We start from the raw sequence: 23,446 nt of genomic DNA, 5'->3' as shown, positions 1-23,446 counted from the left end.
CTAATTACTGATCCCTCAAGGATTCTTGTTTGTTCAAGCAAAGTCACGTCCAAGAAGAAGCTGCTGGAGAAAAGAGAAAGTGTGGCAAAAGAAACGAAAAGGGGAAATCTGATGGCAGTGATGAAACAGGGGAGAGTTTGAATAAGACAATGGCTCTGTGAAAGAGTCACACCAAGTAAACATCGTCAGTTCAATGCGGTGGCAACTCGTTCTGCCTCGAAACAAAAAATGACTCTGGGGCAATCAATCTAAATCCACTGGGCATCCGAAGGCGGCAGCAAACGAGTGTGTGTGTGGCTGCGTGGTCAGTGGTGTGTGTGTCTTGCAGTGACTGGGTGTACCCTGCCCCGAGGTCCCTGTCCTGGTCAGACATGTATATCAGTGGGTGTGAATGAGTCCATTGAAGGGTGGCGTGCCGGAGAGTTAGTGAAAGAGCATTGTTAAGATGTTAAACACCCAATGAATGTAGTGATGGACAGTCGCTCCAGTCCAATGAATCTACAGTTCAACTGATGAAGCCTACATATAGTACGATGGCCGTGGCGTTGATCGATTTGTTTCTGGTACAGGTTTTCACACCAGTCCGCTTTAGTCGAACTCTAATTCATTTAGATAGAAAGTTAGTTTTGTTTGGGGAGGCGTGAATATGCAAAAAGAGTAACTCTGGACTGCCTGCAAAACACGGTTGAACTAAATTCTGTTGAGGTTCGAGTTCGTATGTGAAGGAAAAGCAAACAAGAGCTCACTCCAAAATCAGGAAGTGGACTATGAAGCAGGGCATTTTGGGTAAATGCAACCAGAACAAAGGCACGGGTTTAGTGTTAGCAGGAGAAATGGGTCGTAATCTTTCCCCAAAACGAGAAATCCTACAACCTCTAACACCGAACGCCACTTCACTTCTATTCACATTTTATGAAGAAGGAAGTTGTGCTCCTGTTTTCTTAAATGTTTTTGTGTCATTTCGTTCAGTGGTTCTTGGTGCTTGAAGAAATAAATGTACGAATACATTGGAAATAAAAGACTGTGTTATTGCCCCATTTGTCATTTTAATGGTTCTTATGAGTGTGACCATTACAAGTCTTTTACTACAAACCAACACAAGAACTGAAAAATCTATTGGTGAAACATTTTTATTGAACAAGAGAAAAAGTCTAATTGTTGTGGTTTGAAGCCATTTGTGACACCGTTGGTACTCCGCAGAGCTAAGTTGGTGGGTAGCACATCATGACCAGTTTCAGTGGTAATCCAGAATACTTTCTTTGAAATGCCCTAGAGCCATCATGTGAGGGGTGAAAACTCACCAGGAAAACACAAAGTCTGGTCTTTCTTCCAGGTTTATCAAATACTGACGTATTGTGAAGTTCGACAACGTCTTCAAGATGTGAACATTATTTTGTATTTTCCAGGCACATAGTGCCATTTCATAGTTTAATCAAGTAACGTTTTAACTTCAGTTATGAAAATAGTAAATATTAAAAATTTTACTTTGTAATGTAAGAACTTGAAATTGTTACATCTTTAAAAGCTCCTACTGTCGTCACAACATTGCTTTAACAACGTTTTTACTGAGAAGTAGCTCGCATAATGAGCTCAGAAGACACGCAGTTACACCAGGTGTTTGCTAACTGCTACTAGCTAGTCTGAAGGAGCTCAGACGGGATTTGCTCTGTTAGGCAGAAGCTACAAAGTTAGTAAACTGCAGCTTGAAGGAGGAGCTTTGTCACTGAAGGCGGAGCTAAGTCCACCTAGTTGTTTTGCGCAGCTGAATGGTTGCCATGGAGATTAACGGATTACTCAAACACGCATGAAAGAATCCAGGCAATGCTCCAGGTTTGTTTCTGATGAGGGAATAACATTATAACATGATGTAAAGCTTTAAAAAAGGGTATTTTACATAACATTGCCCCTTTAAAAAAATCCTATGGGTCAGTGTAAAATAATGTAAATAAAAAGCCATAAAAAGAAAATGAAAAGACTATCTTTCTATCTATGCTCAGAAACCCGTCCTGCTGTTGAACTGGCCACCTAAAATAGAGCGCTGGCAAAAATAACAATGTCGTTCCACATGCTCTAATGCCAGTTGATCAATAGTAATTACCTACCTGTGGACTTGGCCAGCGGAGCTTTGTTTGCCCCTGGGGGTTTCACTGGAGACGGCTCACAATCCAGTCCCAGGTAACTCCATAGGACAGACCTTTTAATTGCTTTGTTCGCTGTGAGTAATTGAGGGTTGGAGCACGTTTGCCACGAGGAGTGTGACTTCACTTGGCCTCCGTCTAATTAATCCCGTCACACAAGCCTCCTGCCTTTAATTTTCACTTTGCACATGGCATCGTGAGGTGCGAATACAACTGGAAATATAAGTTGGTAACTGTATACAGCATGCTGAGCCAGATGCACTACACATGCAGCCATATGGATAGACAGAGAAGTGTTTGTGTGTGTTTTTTATTACTTTCTGTGTGGAGGAACATATTGCCAGACATCATTTTAGCACAGCAACTGTCCCACTGCTCTGATTTGATCTCATTTACACACCAGACCCAAATCAGATCCACGGAACTGTATCAATATGGTTTCATTATCATACGGATTCATCAACTGGTTAATTAGACATATTTCCTATAGACTGATTATGCCTCCTGGATCTCTTGGTGTGAAGACGTATAGAGTGCATTAGTAATTTAATTATTCCCTCATACAAGGTGGGCTTTGAGTTTTTTTCTCAGATTTTTTTTTGTTCCCTTTTCCCTTTATGCACATTTCTAAAGAGTTTGACTTTGGTTGAATAATATGTTTTGATTTTACGAAAAGCTCTCAGAGCTAACGCCACACTTTCATGCAAACAGCCTCCGTGAACGACAACGTTACAATTTCCATCCAGGAATTATCAACCATTCACCTTATTGTTATAGATCATATTTAGAGAAGAATCATTCAAATACATGTAATACAAACAATATCCAGGTCTCCTGCAGATACAAAAACTGAAGGTTTGTTAAGGAGAAATATCTGAGCGTATACCTGTATGACAAACTGTAACAAACTCTGGACCAATCAGACAAACATGGCCGCCCAGCAAGGCTGAGGGGAGGGTGGGCTTTCGTGTTTGTGGTGGAGTGACCAATGCTAAGCTAACTAACAGCTAAGACATGAAAATGGTCCCCAATAAGGTGTAGAAATAGCTAAGCTTTAGAGCAGGGGTGTCAAACTGCAGTCCTCAAGAGCTGCTGTCCTGCAGTTTTTAGATGTGCCACAGGTACAAAACACTAGAATGAAATGGTTTAATTACCTCCACCTTGTGTAGATCAGTTCTCCAGAGTCTTGCTAATGACCCAATTATTCTATTCAGGTGGTGCAGCAGAGGCACATCTAAAAGTTGCAGTGCAGCGGCCCTTGAAGACTGGAGTTTGACACCCCGGGATTAGAGGATCTGAAGAAATTAAAGTATTCAAATTTCACAGTGAAATGTGGAACTTTTCCACAGAGCTCTGACAGAGACCAGAGACCGTATTGAGTCCGGCGGGCGGATGCCGGACTCAATACGGTCTCTGATGCAGTTTTCGTCACGCGTCTACGACAATGAGAACCGATCTCAGCATTTTGAATAAAGCACATCGGGGCTTAAAAGGCTCTGGATGGCTAAACTGCCTGAATCAGTTCTTCATGTTGCAGCTGTGACATTTTGTCGTCATTTGTTCTCAGCCTCATGTCGTCCGCCTCTTCTTGTCCCAACCCGATGGTGAACTTTTCGTCTCCCTCTCTGTGTGAACCTGTTGTGTGATTGGGTGTTTTTATTTGGAGCAGCAGTATATTGTCATTTCTCCAGTAAACGACCAATACCTTTCCTTACTTTAATTTTTGGTTTTAGATTAGCTTATATATAAAGTTAGGTGATAACTAGTTATATTTACTCAGCTACATTTACTTGAGTTACGTTTTTGAAAAAATCTACTGTTAGTATTTTTACTATGCTGTACTTTTTACTTTTACTTGAGTAAAAATATGTTGAAGTAGTGCCACTCTTACTTGAATACAATTTTTGGGTTCTCTACCCACCTCTGCTCTTTGGTTACCTAGCAACTTATTCATTCTGTGGTTACCTAGCAACAAACTGGTGAGTAACTTACGCAGCAGCAGTTTCAGGTTTAGCCACTGTGACTCCAGACTGTTTAAAAAAAAAAAAAAAAAACGCCACGGAGTGAAAACTGGATAAAAGAGGAACGGTCATGTCAGCAGTTTGGCGTTTTATTTATTTACAAAAACAAACAAAAAATCAATAATTACTGATGTTGACTGATATGAAATGACATCTGTCATCATAATAGAAAAATTATGTTTTCTTCCAGGTTGGTCAGAAGTTTTTTATTGAAAGAAACTGATTTGGACTAAAAAGTATTTTGCCTGATTTTTTTTTTGTTACCTATATAAATTATTGTAATTTTCGTAATTTTGGTATGTCTGATTATCTAATTTTAAAATATTAAATGACTGATGATTTGATCAGTTACTCAGCACAAATTTTTATTCTTACTTGAATAATTTCTTGGCTACTTTTTACCTTTACTTAGTAAAATGTAAGGGTATTACAGCCACCTCTGCCTCTCTGCGACTGTTTTGTTTAAACTTAACAAAACAAACCATAATATTTGGCCCTTTTTGGACTAAAATCAGAGAAAACTTTGTATTTATCATTTTTTTCTTCCAGACTTGTATCAGACCAAATATGTATTTGAAATTTGGCACAGTTTGGGCCAGTAAAATCCAAATTAATGTTTATAAAAACTCAAATAAGCTCAGAATTTGTTCTATAAGTGGCACCTTTTTGCTGAGAGTCTGGTGTTGATATGAATTAAGGAGTCGTCTCCACCTACAGCCTGATCTGTGGTTCACAGGCGTCACACAGCCGGGGGTTTTTATTAGCACTGTCACCTTCCTCTGCATGTCACCTTCACCAGCGCTCATTATGTGCGTCAGACTTACAAATGCATATGTTTGGCTCTCAGTTTTCATATTGAAGTTACATACCTTACAGAAGGCGTGTCAAACTCATTTTTGTTTTGGGCCAAATCAACATCATGAACCCTCTTAAAGGGCCGGTTGTGCTGAATGTATTGATAAAACCTGTTAAAGTATCAATTAATTTATAAAATTAAATGTTATTGAGCATCTTTTCAATCCCTCCAGGGTTTTGTGATTGTTTTGTGATTTTTTTGCAATAAAAATCAAAATGTTTGTGGTACTAAGTTGGAAATAATTGTGTTTATTTGTGTCTGTAAATGTGACTTTTTATTACTCGCTGTATAAATCATGCACTATAATCTGATATCAAATGGAGCTGAGGCAGCTGTTTAGTACAAGTAAGAAAGTTTTTGAGAAAAATCTACAATAAACTACCAATTATGTGTTAGTGTAAAAAAGTATGGGGATTTGTTGATTTTGTGTGAATTTCCACAATAATTCACAAGAATCTGGGCCGATTGATTGATATAATTAGGCAGTAAACAGATGAAAACTACATTGATTTGATTGAACACATGATATTTATGCTCACTTAGTGTTTAGTCCAGAATTTAGAGGGCCACATAAAATGCTGTGACGGGCCAAATTTGGCCCACGGGCCAGGAGTTTGACACATGCTTCACAATAACAGCTGTAAAGTAATGAAGATTCCTGCCAGGATGGACTTTTATATCATTTCATTTGATAACTTTATTTTGTTTCTATGCCTTGTTGCTAAAATGTGCTGCACAAATAAACTTGACTTCAGTTTTAACAGTAATGTTTTAGTCAGGGCTGCAATACTTTACAACAATAACTTTAAGATGTAACAACAACCAACACAGGGGTCACTAACAACTTACAGATAACCCATGAAAATTCACTTTTCACTTTGATCCAAACACCTTCAAACTGTTCTTTAACTTTATATTTCTGTTTTCTTGGTTATCGCTGGTTTCTTTTTGGATTTGATTTTATTTTTGTCTTGGTTATCGCTGGTTTCTTTGTGGACTTTCCAGATGGTTTGTATCACAGAACCATCTGGAAAGCTTTGGAGAGTCCTGGCAACAAACAAAGAAAAACAAGATTTGAGTGCTTGGACAGAGTGGGCTTACTATTACAGAATAAAATACATTCTTTATCCTGCATGAAAGAAATATGGACATGCACACTTATTTCTTACTCTACATTTCCTTTTAAAACTCTTTTTCCTTCAGGCTCATTCTATGCAGCCAATATTGTTTTACCTGGAGAGAAATTTCTATTATTTACTGTTAGTGGGTCATAGAAATCAACTGAAAGTGAGGCAAAGCTCTGTTTTTTCTGATTTAGAAGTAAATTCCATCATATAAAAATATGTATGTGCATGTTTTGTGTATCTCTTTTAAAGCTGCAGTATGTAACTTTGATTAAAAATATGTTCTTTTACATATTTATTAAAAATGTCTATATGCTGTGACAGTATTTTAAAAGAAAGACGAACTCTTCGCCCAATGCTTCCATTCAGAAATTTGCCGCTCAGTCAGAAACAACGAATCAGAGCCAGGAGGAGGGTCTTAGCGCTGTCAATCATGCTTGTGCATCCTGTTTCTTTCTGTTATGCTGCAGTAGATTTTGTCCTGAATGCAACACTAGTTAGCACAGACAACGGGTAAATGGTTTTCCTGTAAAGGTGAGTTGTTTCTTCACCGTTAGCACATTGAGCAGCACTGACATGAGCTTGATTGATAGCACTAAAACCTTCTTTCTCACCTGTGATTGGTTTTTCTGACCGTGAGCGGTGCATTTTATGCAGATTAGTGTTAGTAGCACTGGGAGAAGCTCAATTTATTTTAATTATCTGTCTCATACTGTCATGAAATGGTGACAGTTTGAACAAACATGTAAAAACATATTTTTTAAGAAAAATAAAAGTTTCATACTGCAGCTTTAATATCCAATTAGCTGGAAGGACGGAAAGAATGTGTAATGTCAACACATAAAATGGAAGAGGACACAAAGGACGAAGTAAATGTGTCATGATGACAAATTGTCCCAGAAGTTATTATGATAAACAATAATATTGTTTTGAGACCAATTTAAAGTAATATAATGGCAATAATATGATGTGAGAACACAATCTCAAAGATCATTAAACTTAAAATTCTAATAAAAACTAAACACTGGAACTGGAAGACATTTAAAGTATCCAAAATAAACAAACAAAACAACAGACACAACAAATAAAATGAATGTAAACTAAATTGTCTAGTTGAGACCAAAAACCAGACTGAAGATTTTTATCATCCAGTTTTTGATAGAAAGAGAGAAACTATCATGTGATTAATTGATTTATTGTTTATTGTTACAGGCCTAAGAAGAAGGCACAATACAACATATTAAAAGGAGCTTTTCGTTTTATTTAGTTTAGTTTATTAGTTTATTTAAATCATTAATAAAACTTGCTTTGCACCAGATTTAGCTTAAGCTAGTTTCCATTTTTAGTATTTTAGTTAATGAAAAATAGCAAACAAATATCAAATGCTACAGTAATTCCATATAAACATGCTGCCAGTTAAAGTTCATAACTTGTGAAATAACATTGTTATTGTTATTGTTATCATCTGAGTGACACTTTGCTGCAGAGAGGCAGCGCGGGTCTGAATGCGACGGGCGCCGGCAGGTTCTGGTGGCCGTGCAACAGTATTTACAGGCTGCCATCCTTCTGTTCGCAGAGCATCTGAAGAAAGCAAACTGCACTGTTGCTCACACTCCCCGATCCCGTTGTTGTCATTGGCCGGCAGCCACCAGTCGCGAGCCAACTGAGTTAACAGACACTTCCGCTCACCACATAAGGAACCATCTGTTTTAAAAAGCCAGAAAGAAAGAAATAAAGAGCCCCCTCTCTTTTTCGCTGTCGCTGTTTTTCTCTCCCCCTTACTCTTTGTACCGCAGGTCTTCAGAGCTCCACTATTATCTTTCACCTTACTCGCCGTGATTTGCAATCTACAGCTAGCCAGCAAAATTACTGCTGTGACTACACTCAATCTCTACTAGGCTTTATTGGCCTCTCAAATTGAGTCAGAATGGAAAAGTAACCAATTTCTTCTTTCAGAAACTATTTTATTTCATCAGTTTTCCTGGTAAATAATAAACCTGTTGATTTGTTTTCTGCTCTGACTACCAACTCATAATGCTTCATCAGAAGCGGCACTGGAGCAGTCATTACAGAGACACACAACTCATTTGCGATTTATTGGATATTAGCAAGGTCAGCGTCATATTGGAGCCTGATGTTTGCAACATCTTGAAAATCACGCTTGCTTGCACCGTCTTGGCTGCGCGGGCTCCTCAGACGTGCCAGCTTGTAGCTAAATAAAAATTGGCGGAGGGACGTTTGAAAAAACATATTGTCCTGGCTCAGCGCTCGCTCCCCCCGCACTCTGTTTGCCAAAACAAGACGCCAGGGGTCCGGAGTGAATCTCCTCGCACATGACCGGTTTGGTGGTGGTCAGCTTGCTGCCACGGCCTGACCCTGCAGCCTTTGTGTCTCTGCATCAGCTCAGATTGTAGCGCATTTCCTCGATTCGTCCTTGCAGGCGATGCTGGAAGCGGGCCACTTGCGCTATCACACTACGCCTTTGTTTCTCAGGAGGCTTATGAGGAAAAAGGAGCGCTTGTTTTGCAGGTTTTGTGGAGTGACAGAGATATCTTTGTCACTCCTATTTATTACATGTTTGGAAAGGGGGATCTAAATATGGCTGTTTACCGCAGCAAGATCTATTTTTTTCTTTCTGGAAAACAGTTTACTTTTTGTTGTTGCTGTTTGGTTTGAGTTAAAGCTGCGGTACGTATTTAAAATTATCACAATGTCCTGATAGTGAGATAATCAATCGCCTCTGCTTTTTCTCTTTGGTCCTATATGAACAAATACTCAGCTGTCGGAAACAGTCAGAATCAGGAGGAGGGGCTTAGTGCTGTCAATCAAGCTCTGGTACAGCTTCCTCCTTTCTTTTTGTAAACATTATTTTTATTTGAATTTTCATACATTTGTTATATTCTTAATGATTGAGATACTAAGCAGACATATGACACACACATATTTGTACATGAATAAATTTATGATCTAAATATTTAGTCAGGAACAAATGGCCAAACAGATAAACCAACCAGACAAAAGAAAGAGAAATAAAAAACACATACATAAAGGCTCTTAGACTGGTACAATAATAAAAATATTAAATTTCCAAACACCAACAATTTTCTTTAATCTTATTTATCAGAGCCACTTATATCTAATTAATTATCTTCATCTATGTGTTTTGCTTCTTCAACAAATGAATAAAATGAAGATGAAATTTCCCCAGATGTGTCTTACTTCTGTTTTTGTATGTGTGTTAATCTCTCCAGGGGAAAAGTTGCTAACTTTCGTCTAATCCAGCCTCCAGGCTAAACAATGCCAGCTGCCACCAATGATGGCGGATAAAGTTTTCTGCTTCTCCTGGACCTGATTAGTTGTTTTAATAATTTCTGCAGGCTGAAATAACAGCAGGTGCAGGATCTTGATCTTTTCACAGATTATCTGCCTCGTATCAAACTGTCACAACATAAAATAATTTTTTATATGTAAAAAACCAAATTTTTTGTAAAAATTATAAACTCACTGCTTTTCCAGTATTATTAAAACTTACCGATGTGTTTGAAGCTACTTTTCCCAGAAGCTTTCCATGTGGATCCAAATATTCAAAATGTTTTGATGAAGATGTAACAAAAATGCTAATGTTAGCATGCTGCAGCTAACAAGCTACCATTATAGCCATTGCTACTTTTTGTGATTCCCTCATTATTTTAACTCTTAAGCAACCGTTCTCCTCCCCCTTTTAGATGACAATTGTTAACGATTCTTTTCTTAATATTAGCTTAATTTGAGATTGGCAAGATTATTAGGAACAAACTGGAATAATCTGTTTGATACATTTATAGTCTTGAGAGTAAATATGAACAAAGTGCTATTACATGTTATTACAATAAAACAAAGTAAGGATATTTTTAACCAAACATGAATTATTTTCACAAACTTCTTGTGGAAATGATTTTTGTATGAATACTAATGAGCTAATGCTAACAGTCGTAGCTAATTTGTGCTATTCATTCACATTCACACAGCAAGTTGTGATGCTCAATTCTGACTTTTTGCTGAAATATTTTCTTGTATTTTTGCATGATCGTCCATACTATCAGATTCTCATTTTATTTATTATCATTTATGAAAATGGCATCAATCAGATTTTTTTGGGGTGGTTGAAGAAAACATAACTGGGTCTTCAGAATACCATAATAAAAATCCGATATGGGTCAAATATGGCGGCTTTTTTAATGTAGCCTATTTACTAAAAACCATTTTTAGCATTTTTTTAAGTTTAATCTTCAAACATTTCAAAGGCATTGAAATATGACACGTGCTTCAACTGAGAAAACTTACAGTAAGCCTTAAATATTGAATAACTTTTATGGGAATAATCAGATTTAATATAATTACTGCTGCAGGCCATTAATGTGTTTATGGATATAGAGCAAAAACATGTTGTGTTGTGTCATCCAATTTAATGTGTTATCTGTTTTGATCCCTCCAGCAGCCATATTGGATTTCTAAGTCAGGGTTTGTGAGAAACCTTCAGCTCAGTTTATTATTCTGATTTTAAGAGTTTAGGAAGTGCAAGCTGTTTTTTTTTATTTACTTGAAACTCAGAATGTCATAAAGCAACCACAATATCAAAGTAGAGACACGGTACAATTTACAATCCAAAAACACTCATTTCAGAATAAATGAGTGCATAGTTGCAATTCTTGCTAATCTCATTTATAATCACACATCTCTTTTGCAGAGTTTCAACCTTTATTAACTTGTGCAGGGAGACACAATACCACAAAACAAACTATAACAGCAATAAATGATATATATATATATATATATATATATATATATATATATATATATATATATATATATATATATATTAATATACATAACTGCCTGTTTTAAATAAACCAGCAAGAACTTAGTGAATTTCCCTTTTCTTATTAAATTAAGGTATGCAGTAACAGGTGCATTATTTAGTAGATTTGACATGGCTGCCACATATTCACAGAGAAGGAATTAATATGCCTGTGGAAAGGAAAGCAAGGAAAAGAGGCTCTTCTGCAAGTAATTAATTATTAGAGACTATTTCTAGTCTTCTTCTTAAGCCTATTTAAAGGGCATTAGGTATTATGAATGTGAGGTAGTCTAAATTTACCCTGTGATATCTGTCTTCATCTACATTGGTATTCTTCTTATTTAAACCTCATTTGCTTTTCTTTCCCTCCATTTTGCACATTTTTCTTCTAATCTAGAATAATCTAATACAGCAGCAAACCTTAAAGAATATAAACTCGAGTATTTGCTAAGCTGTAAGTGACAAATAGTTAGAGATAAATTATGTATATATGTTAAAGAGAACTCATTTGGGAATTAAGTAGGATAAGTAGGGGTCCATTTTGTGCCTGTGAGGGACCCGTTTGGAGCAACTTTGGCTGCATTAGGGAGAGCTAATGGGCTCCAGGAGGGGGTTGAAGGGGCGGCTGGGTGGGGCGGGGTTGGGCCCTCTTTCGCCGCACAAGGTCTCTGGGCCCTGGCGACAGATGGTTGGCCAGCTCTCTGGGTGGCTGTGGCTATGAGGTCTGTGGTGAGGCTGATCCGTGGCGCTGACAGCAATCGGCGAGATCAAACGACATTGTGGAAGGTGAAGAGACGGGTGGTGTGGTGGTGTGCCAGACCAGAAGTCCAGGAGCAGAGCTGGGGCTCGGACGTTAGCTTAACGCTCAAAGATTATGTTTTAAGAGCGCAGTAAATCCCTTCAAAACATTGTCTGTGAAGAGAATGACATTTATCATGCAGAATTGGACCGGAAAATACATTTTGAAAAAGAAAGTAAAATGAAAATGACACACCAAAATATCCCCACAACAACTAATGTTTGAAGAGGACCTTTTATGCTAAATTCACATTTTGCACTTTTTTATATTTCCATTTGGATCTCTACTGCTTCTAAAAACAGACACCACGATGCTATTTAGGTAATGAGTTCATGTTTTTTGCAGTCAGGAAAAAGAGCTGTTTCAAAAACCTTGGGAATCTAGCGCCGTTACCTAGCAACCGCAGTGGAGTTCCATCTGCTACCTAGCAACTGCAGTGGAGTTCAATCTGTTACCTAGCAACCCAAGCTGAATTCCAGCATGTTGGCTCATTTTACTGCTGTATGCGCTGTACAATAATTAATTTTATTTATGTTGGATATTTAAAATGCCTTCATGCTCCAATGTTAAATATTTGTTAGTATTTAAAGTTTATTGATCTTTGAGAATGTGTTCTTGCTTTACTATTAGCATTATATCATTTGAAAATGGTCTCAAAACAACAATGTTATTGTTTATTGCCATAACTTCTTCTGGGACAGTTTACTGTCCAGCAAAGTTTGTTATTGTGACAGACCTAATTGTGCTATTATGACCCAGATATATTAATATTTGGAGAAGGATGATGTATTAATATGTTCCAGTGAGTCTGGTTGTAACTAAGGACCCGTTCATAAAAGAACCTGGCATCAGCTCCTACACCGGCCCGTGGGTAAAAGAGACCTGTTAGGTGATTAGCCCGTCTAACATTCCTGGTGATCGGATTAGACGATTCCCACAGTCTAGTCTGAAGCTACTCCCGACCCGCAGCTCCGGAGAGCATCTCAATATCCAATTTCACAGCTTTCTAAACCTGGACCAGAGAGCCTATTTATTACTGTCACTGTCTGTGTTGAGAAAGAGGGAAAGCAAAAATAAAGTATGATGCAGAACAACTGGAACAACTTTAAACCTTAAAAAAACCCCAAAGTTATTCATACACTGGCAGATTTAGATGGAAAATGTATTCAATTCAAGAAAGAAGAGGCAGGTAGCCATAAAAAGATGAATAAACAAGTAATTTTGGTCTAGTTTCTGGTGCAAATATCTCACTACACTTGAAAGCAGACAAAACTAGCTTACAAATAACTTTTCAACAAGATATTGGAGCTTGTTTTAGGTCAATAATTACTTAATATTGATTAATAAGTGCTTGTTTCATTGATAGATTATTTCACTTTATTCAAGACATTTTCCATAAGTGAAATAATGAACCAATTAAACAAGTGCTTTTTGATCAGTAATAAGGAATCATTTACTTAAGACAAGCTCCTGCTTCATGCTGACAAGTTACTTATGAGTTAGCTTAGTTTTATTTATTTTAAGTGAATTGAGACATTTGTTCTAGAAACTGCTTGGCAAGAATTTGTGTTTTTGCAGTTAATTTAGGTTTTTCTCAAATCTGCAAAAAATGCAAACTACTTTAATCTTTAGTTCCTTCCACAGAGAAACATTAATACTACCTCAAGTCAGAAGAAAAAAGATGACAGATTATTAAAAGAACCTTTTAATAAACGTTTGGGGTTAACTACTATGTAAACTTTCATCAGTTTTTGCTGCAGTAGGCTGATCCAAGCTAGCTTTCAAATGGCAGTCTAACCATCAAAAAGAAGAGATGAAAAAGGGAAACATGTTGAAAATAGGCGTATATCTGGAAGTTTTTCATTACAGAGGTGCATTTTGTCAGATTTCGCAAACATAGAGCGTTGTAAATTATAAAAATCATTCCCCTCTCCATCTTAAACTGGAGCAGCAGCAGCAGTAATAGGCGCCTCCATTATCGTAGCGTTATAATTTCCCTGCTTTTGCCTCCTGGAAGCCATGTTGTTTCTCTGAATTACCTCTGAATGATTTATGCCCACTGGCCCGGCCACTGATAAACCCCGGCAACGCAGATAGAAACGCACTCAGGGCTTTCTGGTGAGTAAACACGGCGCTCAAAAAAGGGCTACTTATTTCAAACAGCCAAACACATTTGGGCCAGCACGGACGGCTCGGTGTGGTTTCGCCTGTCAAACACCTCCGTGTCACAGCCAATCAGGGGACACCGTGGGCAACACAAGCCATTTAACCCGAGCAAACACAGTGTGTCACAAAGCCCGAGGACGACTTAAGAGCCTGAGCAAACACTGGCGAGGGCCATCGGGCACGAATCAGGGCGGCCTGGCTGAGGACGAGTCGCTCTCGTAATGGGTTTGTGATGACTCAAGAATCGAGTGGCCATCTGTTTGCTACAGTGGGGGAGAACCACAATTCACAGCTACAGATACACAGAATATTAGCTGGGAGTGCAGAAGAGGTGGGAAAGGTTTGGCCGGTGGCGCAGGATGTAAAACATATGTCCATAAATGGTGAATATGTTGAAGGCCGAGGCCCTGATTTCCTGAGCCGGGGCCAGATAACAGGATTTGCATGGTGATTTTCGGCCTCGGCGACAGATCGCCTTTAAAAGGTGTAAGACAAGTAATCCTGCGAGTGACCTTCAGGCTGTTTGGCGCGCTGCAGAGGTGGACGGGGCGGCAGCGAAGCCACCGCGTATTTAAAGCACCGACATATTTGCATCAGATTTCAATGACGGGCATTTGAATTTATACCACAGTCATTTGTGTCTGGTCCGAAACCGTGAAGCTCATTTAAACAGCAGACGTCAAACCGCAGGCAAGCCTCCGAGGCAAACAGTGAAAGATCCTCCAGTGAAACATTTCTATCTGTTTTTAACGAAAACAGGACACATAAAAACTACTGATGTTTGAAAACACAACGGGGAAATCTCTTTTTCAGGTTCAATTCACAGATAAACATTTTTAATAAACAATTTGAAACTAATTAATTACTATTTTAGGTATTATTAAAGTAGGCTTAAACATAGTCAAAGAAGATAAAAATTGGAAAAAAGCTGTAAAATGCAGATTTGGATGAAGTGGACTCCATTTACAGCTAGATGGATGTTTAATGTCCTCATTTTATGTTACAGTTTAGGTTTTAAAACGTAATTTAGTTCTGAAATCAGGAATCAGGAACAGGAATTTTAAAAACATCTTTAAAAACATCTAAAACAGTAAAAAGTCCTGAAAAAGAAATCCCATCCATTATGAAATATAACACAAACCACCTAGGAAATTATTATCTTTTACTCAGTATAGTCTAATTTAAAATAAAAACTTATCATTTGGAGGTTGTTTTTTTTTATTTTATTCTATAAAAATATTGATTTTGTGGGTGAATTCACAGAGGTAACGTAAAACTAAAATAAATGTCTGATTTAATTTAATGCACTTTGAAAATTGTGCAAAGAAAAATTACACCGCATTGTTAATTCTCATAAAACAAATGTCATCTGTCAAATTATCCGTAAATTACTACAGAATTCTACTTTTTGTGTTTATATAACAAATATATACTGTTATTTTTTTATACTACAGTTTCTTTTATCTAGATTATTGAATTTTTAAGGGAAAAAAATCACATTGATTGTATTAAAAACTGCTCAGTTGTTTTCTTGTGTATATGTCAGATTAGATGTTGTTAAATATCCTGAGGGAAGCAATCAGGTGTTTAAGTTAAGGCCAATTCCCAACACTACAGACAATCAATAAATAAGTCCAAGAGAAGAGACTGTAATGGTGTTGGCTTGTAACCTGCTCTGACAAATTAAGGCAAGTAGGTTTTTTTCATTACTTACACATCCGTTTTCATTTTTCCCATCAGTGGAAGCAATTAAACAATGCTTCCTTAAATTAGTCATTGATTTTTAACAATAGTGACACTTCCAAGAAGGAAATAATAACTTTAAGGCAGTGTTTGCGTGTGTGAGAAACAAAAGATAGAAACAATTCACCTATATGAAAAAGTGGTGTCTTAAATTAGGCATTGATTTTCTTTAGGTGTCATTTTGGTTAAATGCTTTGCGCTTCTTTTTTTTTCCCTCCCAGACTAAATTAGAAATTAGGAAAGAAGCCGTGATCGTCACATTTTAGTTTCCTTCACAATGAAACTCAGAAATCCAAACCTTATTTTGTAAGTCAATTAATAATTGTTAATGAGAGATAAAATGTCTTCACAAACCTTATTTTTATCTGGTATATAGAAAATCCTTCTGTTTTTAAATTTCTGTGAAGCATTTTGCGTTACTCCATGTTATACAATATGATTTAATTAATTATTAAATACAAAACATTTAACATTCAAGTAAGCACAAATTTGTGTTTTCAGCAATATCCATGTGTAAAGCTTACATGTGACTACTAAATGAAAAGTTGGTTGCTGCTAGTTTAAAGCACAGAAGCTAATGCTAAAACGCTAACTTCAATTCAAATTGTGCCCTTGAAAGACTACCTGAATTTATTTTTAACTTAATTAACCTTTTCTAAGGTATTAATGTTTATATATTGTTCTATATTGTGCATGTTTTATTTTGTTTTTATTGTTTATAAAGTTGTTAGGGAAAAAGAAACAGAAAGAACGCGAGAGGAGGAAATGGAACTGGTGTGTAAATCGCCACTTCAAAATAAGAGCATGAACATTAACGACTAACTACTGACAGCCGAAACTTCAACAAATAAGTTATTTATTTGAATGAATGTTTGCAAAACTGCCAAGTAAATTATTACTTTAAATACTTTTAGTTTTTCCAGAAAAAAATGAAGTCGTTTAAGGGAAAGTAACTGCACTAAACGTGTTCAAAGTTGGCAAAAAACCGTTATCGCATTAGCGATTAGCAATATAGCATTTGCTAATATTTGTTTTCAGAAGACCTTGTCCTTATCTTAAAGTGAATTTTAAGCAATAAATTATCCAATTTTCCTCCTAAACTAATTTGTTAATGACGTGGGGAGGGTAGGCAGGTAACTTTCCTTGCTTTGGTCAGTGTAGTTTTGTAAAAACTCAAATCACAGAAACAGTATGATGGAAAAATGTACTTTTAAATCATACCCTTTAAAACTGTGACATATTTTAAAACCAGAAACCAAATGATGCCTTTGTCAAACAAAGCACAAAAATCTTTTGACAAAACCTTTCATATGATTGTTTAATTATGTAAGCATTAACAAGTGGACATAATTTAGTTTTTTTTTTTTTACTATTTTATTACAGAACATTCCTATTGCCAATCTCATCCCACACATGTAAATCTCCAAAAACAGACGGACCAGACGGGTTTTTTCTGGATGCATGGATGAAAAAAATAAAAATAAAAAAACAAAATAAACAGAAATCCAGAGCAGCAGGCCAAAGTTGCTAAATGCTTTCAGTTTTTTGATTTCCTTTTATCTTGACTAGAAAATACACTTACAATTTGAAGCAGCAACAAAATGTGCATGTACCTGATTATACAACATTATAATATAACACGACTTCCTTTATTTCACCACATTATAAACTTCTAAATAGCTCTTTTTGTTTTACCAAAAAGCAAACTAATGATGGCAAAGCAACTTTTATTTTATTTTTTCATTGCGTTCACCTGGAACTGAACTGAAAAAATGTAAAGAAAAATATTAAACTTTTTTTTCTTTTGCTGATTAAATCCACTTATTGAAATTTGGGGATGCAATAGGTATTCTGAATTAATTTTAACTGTACATAGAAGTCACCTGTTTTTCACTGAAAAACTGAACACCTGAATGAAAAATGAATACAAATCAATTTTTTTTCTCTTTTTTTTTTACACAGCGACTGAGTTCTCTGATGATTATCCTAAAAGATTCCAGTGCATCCTTGTAGCTGTGACCCACAAGGCTTTTTTTTTTTTTTTTAGTTGATGAGGAAATGATGTTGTTACAGCAAAAACATCTATATGATGAAGATCTACAGTTTGGTTGGAGTCATGGCAGAGAGCTGGGTCAGCCTGGAGGCGAGGAAGTTCCCACCTAAACGGCTAAAAATGTCTTTTTTTCACCACTGCGTCAGTCTTTCAAAGAACAATCTCGTCTCCGTGGAAGCATTGTTAGATTTCCAGTAGAAGATGTTTGCATTAGGACAAAACAAGAGTTTTTCCTTCTTCTATTTGCTTCCTGTGTGCAGAGACGAGTTCCTTTTGCAGGAAACCGAAGTTCCAGCCTCATGCTCAAAATGATAATAAAAAATAAAGATAAACAGAATGCGTTCAGCTGTAATGTACAAACATAAACGGGTAAATCAACAAACACACAGACTCTGGTGCTGTTCCTGTCCGTAAAGTGCACTCTCTGGACGCCAGAAAGACAAGAGCAAAGATGAGTGAGTGTGTTGATGTCGGACAGATTGAGGGAAGTGCCACTCTGTGTGTGTGTGTTCAGTCTTTTTCCCAGAGCGACGGTGAATCAGAGGACATGACAGTCTCAGGTGTACAGAGGAGGCGGGGCGGCACGGCGGAGTGAAAGTGTGTGTGTCGCTAATAAACGTAGCCTTCGCTGTAGGGGTGCGGCTGGCAGTAGGACCCCTCCTGAACGTACGCCATGTTTTCGTCAAAGTGCGACAGCGGCACAGTGTCCTCCTCGTTGATCTGACGCTCCATGTCTGTCTTCAGCACCGGCCGCTGGTTGTCGGGGAACGCCATCGAGAACAAGGCCTCGGGGTCGCACACGAACTTGTAGACGTATCTCTCCCCGGCAACCTGGTCGATAAAAAAACACAAGCGTTTTTTTTTCCCTGTTTGATGTCGAGACAAATACTTGTGTTACACTTCAAAACATAAAATCCTACTAATTATATGTGTCTCGTTTCTAGAACTAATATTTTAGTACACTTGAAATAAGACAAAAACTAACTTTTTAATTAGTTGGGATATCAGTGAGTTTGTTAGGTAAATTAAAGGTAAAAACATTCTGCAGATTATCATAAAAAAATTCTCTGCATATGAAGACTTTCTTTCACCTTTTGCATGATTCCCTTTTCGTAGTAATAGCGAAGCGACCGGCTGAGTTTGTCATAATTCATTGCTGGCCGGTTCTTCTGGATCCCCCACCGACGCGCCACCTTTACCAAGCAAAAAACCAAAACAAAAACAAACAGTCAGCCTGAACGCCAAAACGAAAACAATCCCAGACATTCAGAGATGGTTTCCCTCACATGAAGCCAGCAGCAGCTGAAATGTTAAACAAACTTATTAATCTGTATTGTCCTAATAATGGTAATTATTCTGCGTCCAGACTGGGCAGACCTGACCAGGGATGTGTTCATTAGCAGCCTGTCAACACGGCCAGCTGAGGAGGCAGCAGATGTTACAGCACCTGTCTAGCGGACCACCCACCATCCAGCATCGCGTCCAAACTCACACCACCACTCGCTCCATCTTCTCTCATTGCAGCTTTACTGCTCTCAAAATATTACCAAGTATTTTTGGTCTAATTTCTAGTGGAAATATCTTAATACACTTAAAATAAAACAAAACTAACTTAGAAGTAACTTTTTAGTGATATATAGCAGCTTGATCAGAGCCAATAAAAGCGAATATTTCCATTTACTTCATAATCAACGGGCATTGTGCCGTTACCTAGCAACCCCAGCCAAGCCCAACCCGTTACCTAGCAACCCAGTGTTAGTTTCACTGGCAGATTATAACTTGGTGAAAATTTCTTATTACAAGTGAAATAATCTGCCAATGGAACTAGTACATTTATAAAATAAATATTAACTGACTTAAAAGAAGCTCATAATTCTCACTGAAGATTTACTTATGAGTTAATTTTATTTTATTTAAACTGTTTTAAGTATTCACACTAGAAACTATACCAATAGTACTTGGTAAGACTTTGTGTTTTGCACAAAAAACATAAAAATCTTAAAAACACCTTAAAGTGTACCAAGTATTAAGCACCACAAGTATCTTGGTAATCTTGGTACTTGGTAATCTGTATATCAGAAAGATTTTATTTTACAAAGACACAGCTGTAGTTTTTGTCTGTAAATATGTGAAAGATAACTTTACAGTGCGTGATTACTTTAGCAAGCAACTGTATTATTAAAGTGTAGGCAAATTTTACTACACTACAAAACAGAAAATGTTATAAGTATTACACTAGTTTCTAGAGTAATACTTGAAAAAATTAAAAAAATAACTTCTAAGTGTCATTTATCAGAAATAGATAGGAGCTTAATTAAAGTAAATAATTCCTTAATATTGATGAAAAAGTTCTAGTTGGTAGATTATTTTACCTTTTAACATGGGAAAAATGTCTTGTTAAAGAATTACTGACTTTTCTTGCTGAAACGTTACCTGTAGGTCAGTTTGGTCTTATTTCAAGTGAACTAAGATATTTGCATTAGAAACTACATCAAAAATAGTTGGTAAGATTTCTGCGGTGCTCCACGTATCTGTTTATATCCTACACCTGTAAAGCCAGGTGCTGTTAGCTAGCGTTTGTCTGCTGCGTCACCTGATGGTATGAATGGACCCCCTGGTGGCTGCGGCTGGCCCGCACCTCCACACACCGCCGGGCTCCGTGGACCGCTGCCACCTGCTCATCTGTCTCCTGCTTCCTACACTCCCACCCGCTGGTCAACCCCCCACAGCAGTAACTGAGGCCCACAGTGGGTGGAGTGGGCATGCACAGATCCAGACTTAGCCGCCAGCTAGAGCTGCGCCTTCAGGAAAATGTCTTTTGAAAATTGACTGATTTATAATTTAACATTGTCTGATTTGGCTTTTAAATTCTCATTTTGACCAAATGATATTACAATAAAACCTTAGGCTGCTATTATTCTGTTCCACTGCCTTTTGTTACACAAAAGAAGAGAAACAAGTGAATATGTCTGTCACGATAACAAAGTTTGCTAGATGATAATTTGTCCCAAAAGTTAATGTGATAAATGATAATATTGCTGTTTTGAGACAATTTTCAGGTAATGTATAATGTATAATAATGTAAGAACAAAGATCAATAAACTTTAAATTCTAATGAATGTTTAACACTGGAACTGGAAGACATTTTAAATATCCAAAATAAATAAACAGAACAAATAAAATTAGTTACGAAGTCTCTGTAAACAGAACTGGCCTAGTTGAGACCAAAATACTAGACTGAAGTCTTTTGACATCCAGATTTTGGGAAAAAAAGAGAAAAACAATAAATCATGCAAATGGAAATTAGAGTAAAGAGGTTTACATAAATGTAGACAGACTTTATTGTCTATGTTTAGACATAGACATTTAAAAACCCACATATCTAAATTTAAACCTACATAGTGAGATTCAACTTAAACTACCATGAATTCTTGTCACTTTAAATCAAAATAAGCTCCTTCTGGTCAGGCCCCCAACTCAATGTTTACACTCGCATATGAAAATGGCTGCAACCATACGTCACTGAAAAGCAGAAGTGGATCCTCCTGCACAACCAACAAGAACACAGCAAGTGGTTTCTGAACGATAAGTCAACAACAAAACACTTGTCTTTTCCAGCAGCCATTGTACAGCGCATACAGTGGAAAAACTAGCTGAACAAACATGCTGTGTATAAAAATTCTGTAATCCTGACATAAAACAGAGAAAATTCAGCTTAATTAATGCCAGATATGAGAAAAGACGGTTATATGTCTTTTTATATGATGTATGTAAATATCCGGTTTGAAAAGACATCCAATACACAGATTAGGAAAAAACTTCAGTCATTTCCATAAAAGACAAAAATAACCAATAAAAAAACCCTTCAGTTCTCAGTAATGTATTACAAAATGTTATGTACTTATGTAGAGTGGAAGTTTAAACACTATCCAAAATGTAAACATTTTGGAACATTAAAGTTTGAGCATCTTTCAAATTTCTACAAACTGTATGAACCCAGAAGATTCCTCAACTGATTCCTGAAAAACATTTAAGTCTCAGACCTTTAATTTCACAGCAAAATGACAATTATTGTCTGAAAATCTGATTTTTCATTCAAACACCTAAGCCTGTTTTATACAATATTAAAAATATTAGATTATGCTAAATACACAAATAATCCAGTTGCTTTTTTAAGTGACAAAGTAAACATTTTATTGTATAAATGCAATAAGACAACATTCTTTTCACGTGTGCTTGATTATTTGTTGCAAACGATGCATTTGCAGTCAGCAAATGGCCTTTTTGAGTCTGGATACTCAAGTTAACAATGAATTGATTACTAAATTAGTTGATGATTACTGCAATAATCAAAATTAATCCAATTAATCATTTCAGACCTAAATCAGAGCAAAGAGTGCTTCCTGCCACAAGGTGTAAATAAATATTAGTGGCAAAAATCTCAGTTTTCAACCATAATGTTTAGTAAAAACTACTAAAAACTTTTTGAAGAAACCATTTTCAATCAAATATGACATAAATATTTAGCATTTCTGAGGTTTTTACCTCTTCTGGCTCGATGAGTTTGAACTCCATGCCACGGCCGGTCCAGGCGATGAAGTGTGAGTTGGACGGATCGTCCAGAAGAGCCACCAGGAACTGCCAGAGCTGCAGCGAGCCTCGGCGCTGATAGGACGGGCCCTCGCGGTACAGGGCCGCCTCCTGCTTGATGTCACCTACGGAAAACAGAATAAAGTCATCATTTTACACACCTAAACACTAAAGACAGATCAGATACGCTCGGAAATGTCCGCTGACTCACCTTCGACTTTTTCAGGCACGACGCAGGTGTCGTCGTAGAAGTGCCTCACCACTTTGTCAAACATACAACCTTAAATAAAAACAGATATTTGATCAATTTAATGTAACATTGAGAGGGGAAACGTCACATGAAGCAGCATTACGACATCAGCGGGCGTCTTCGTTAGTACCTTCAGTCCTGTTAGTGTGAGCCAGATAGCCGTCTTGCCGTAAGTAGACAGAATGGCAGCTAGGCACTTCTGCTGAAAGCCAGTCAAGAACGAGAGTGGGTGTTAAAGGGCCCAAAGGCGGCATTAAGAACACGATCTGAGCTCTCTGAGAGCAGCCACAGCCTGTTCAATCAATGCACCAGCGGCAATGATTAAAGAAAATGCCCTCCAGCGGCGGCATTGTAACGCCTTGCAGCCGCAGGCGGGCGAACTGTATCTCCCTGCGAATGCTGGCCCTGGGCCTCTCCACTGGTTCATCACACAGTATCCAAACACGTGTTGATATGATGTAAGGTTTTCATAACGTGGGGACATAAAATGCCGCTACAGGTTTATTTTATTTGGAACAAACCTGCTGGTGTTAGTACGGTAGAGGATTAGGGCCACCGAAAAAAATAAAATAAAAATTCTGACTTTAAAGTCAGAATTCTGAGATGAAAGTCAGAATTTTGACTTTAAAGTCAGAATTCTGAGATGAAAGTCAGAATTTTGACTTTAAAGTCAGAATTCTTTTTTTTTTTTTTTCGGTGGCCCTAATCCTCTTCCGTATGTTAGCGTCTGTTTTTAAAAAAAGAAACCCGTGCAATGGCCGACATTAACCAAAGAAAATGGTTTAAGAAAAGCCACTTCACATCACAAGCTGGTGTCAAATTACTAATTAATTTATTATTAATGCCATTCCACAATCTTATTTGGACAA

The 23,446-nt window shown here is 37.2% G+C and overlaps 1 protein-coding gene across 7 annotated transcripts in view; it reads right to left on the bottom strand.

The window, feature by feature from the left end:
• Window positions 1-16,983: 16,983 nt before the first annotated feature.
• The window catches only part of etv1 (ETS variant transcription factor 1), a 33,136-nt gene continuing 26,673 nt past the window's right edge, over window positions 16,984-23,446 (bottom strand). For 4 of the 7 annotated variants that reach the window (XM_044118276.1, XM_044118277.1, XM_044118278.1 and 1 more), the window contains 5 exons: window positions 22,708-22,779; window positions 22,539-22,607; window positions 22,283-22,452; window positions 18,829-18,930; window positions 16,984-18,568 (listed from right to left, as the gene is read on the bottom strand). In XM_044118276.1, coding sequence (XP_043974211.1) covers window positions 18,347-18,568; window positions 18,829-18,930; window positions 22,283-22,452; window positions 22,539-22,607; window positions 22,708-22,779 — 635 coding nt within the window. In that variant the 3' untranslated portion in view covers window positions 16,984-18,346. The remainder of the gene's footprint in view (window positions 18,569-18,828; window positions 18,931-22,282; window positions 22,453-22,538; window positions 22,608-22,707; window positions 22,780-23,446) is intronic. The other 3 variants (XM_044118279.1, XM_044118280.1, XM_044118282.1) reach the window with 1 other exon arrangement.

This window comes from Gambusia affinis, linkage group LG05 (assembly GCF_019740435.1).
Source record: "Gambusia affinis linkage group LG05, SWU_Gaff_1.0, whole genome shotgun sequence".
Taxonomy (NCBI): domain Eukaryota; kingdom Metazoa; phylum Chordata; class Actinopteri; order Cyprinodontiformes; family Poeciliidae; genus Gambusia; species Gambusia affinis.
The sequence above is the reverse complement of the archived record's forward strand: the minus strand, read 5'-3'. Positions and strand labels throughout refer to the sequence as shown.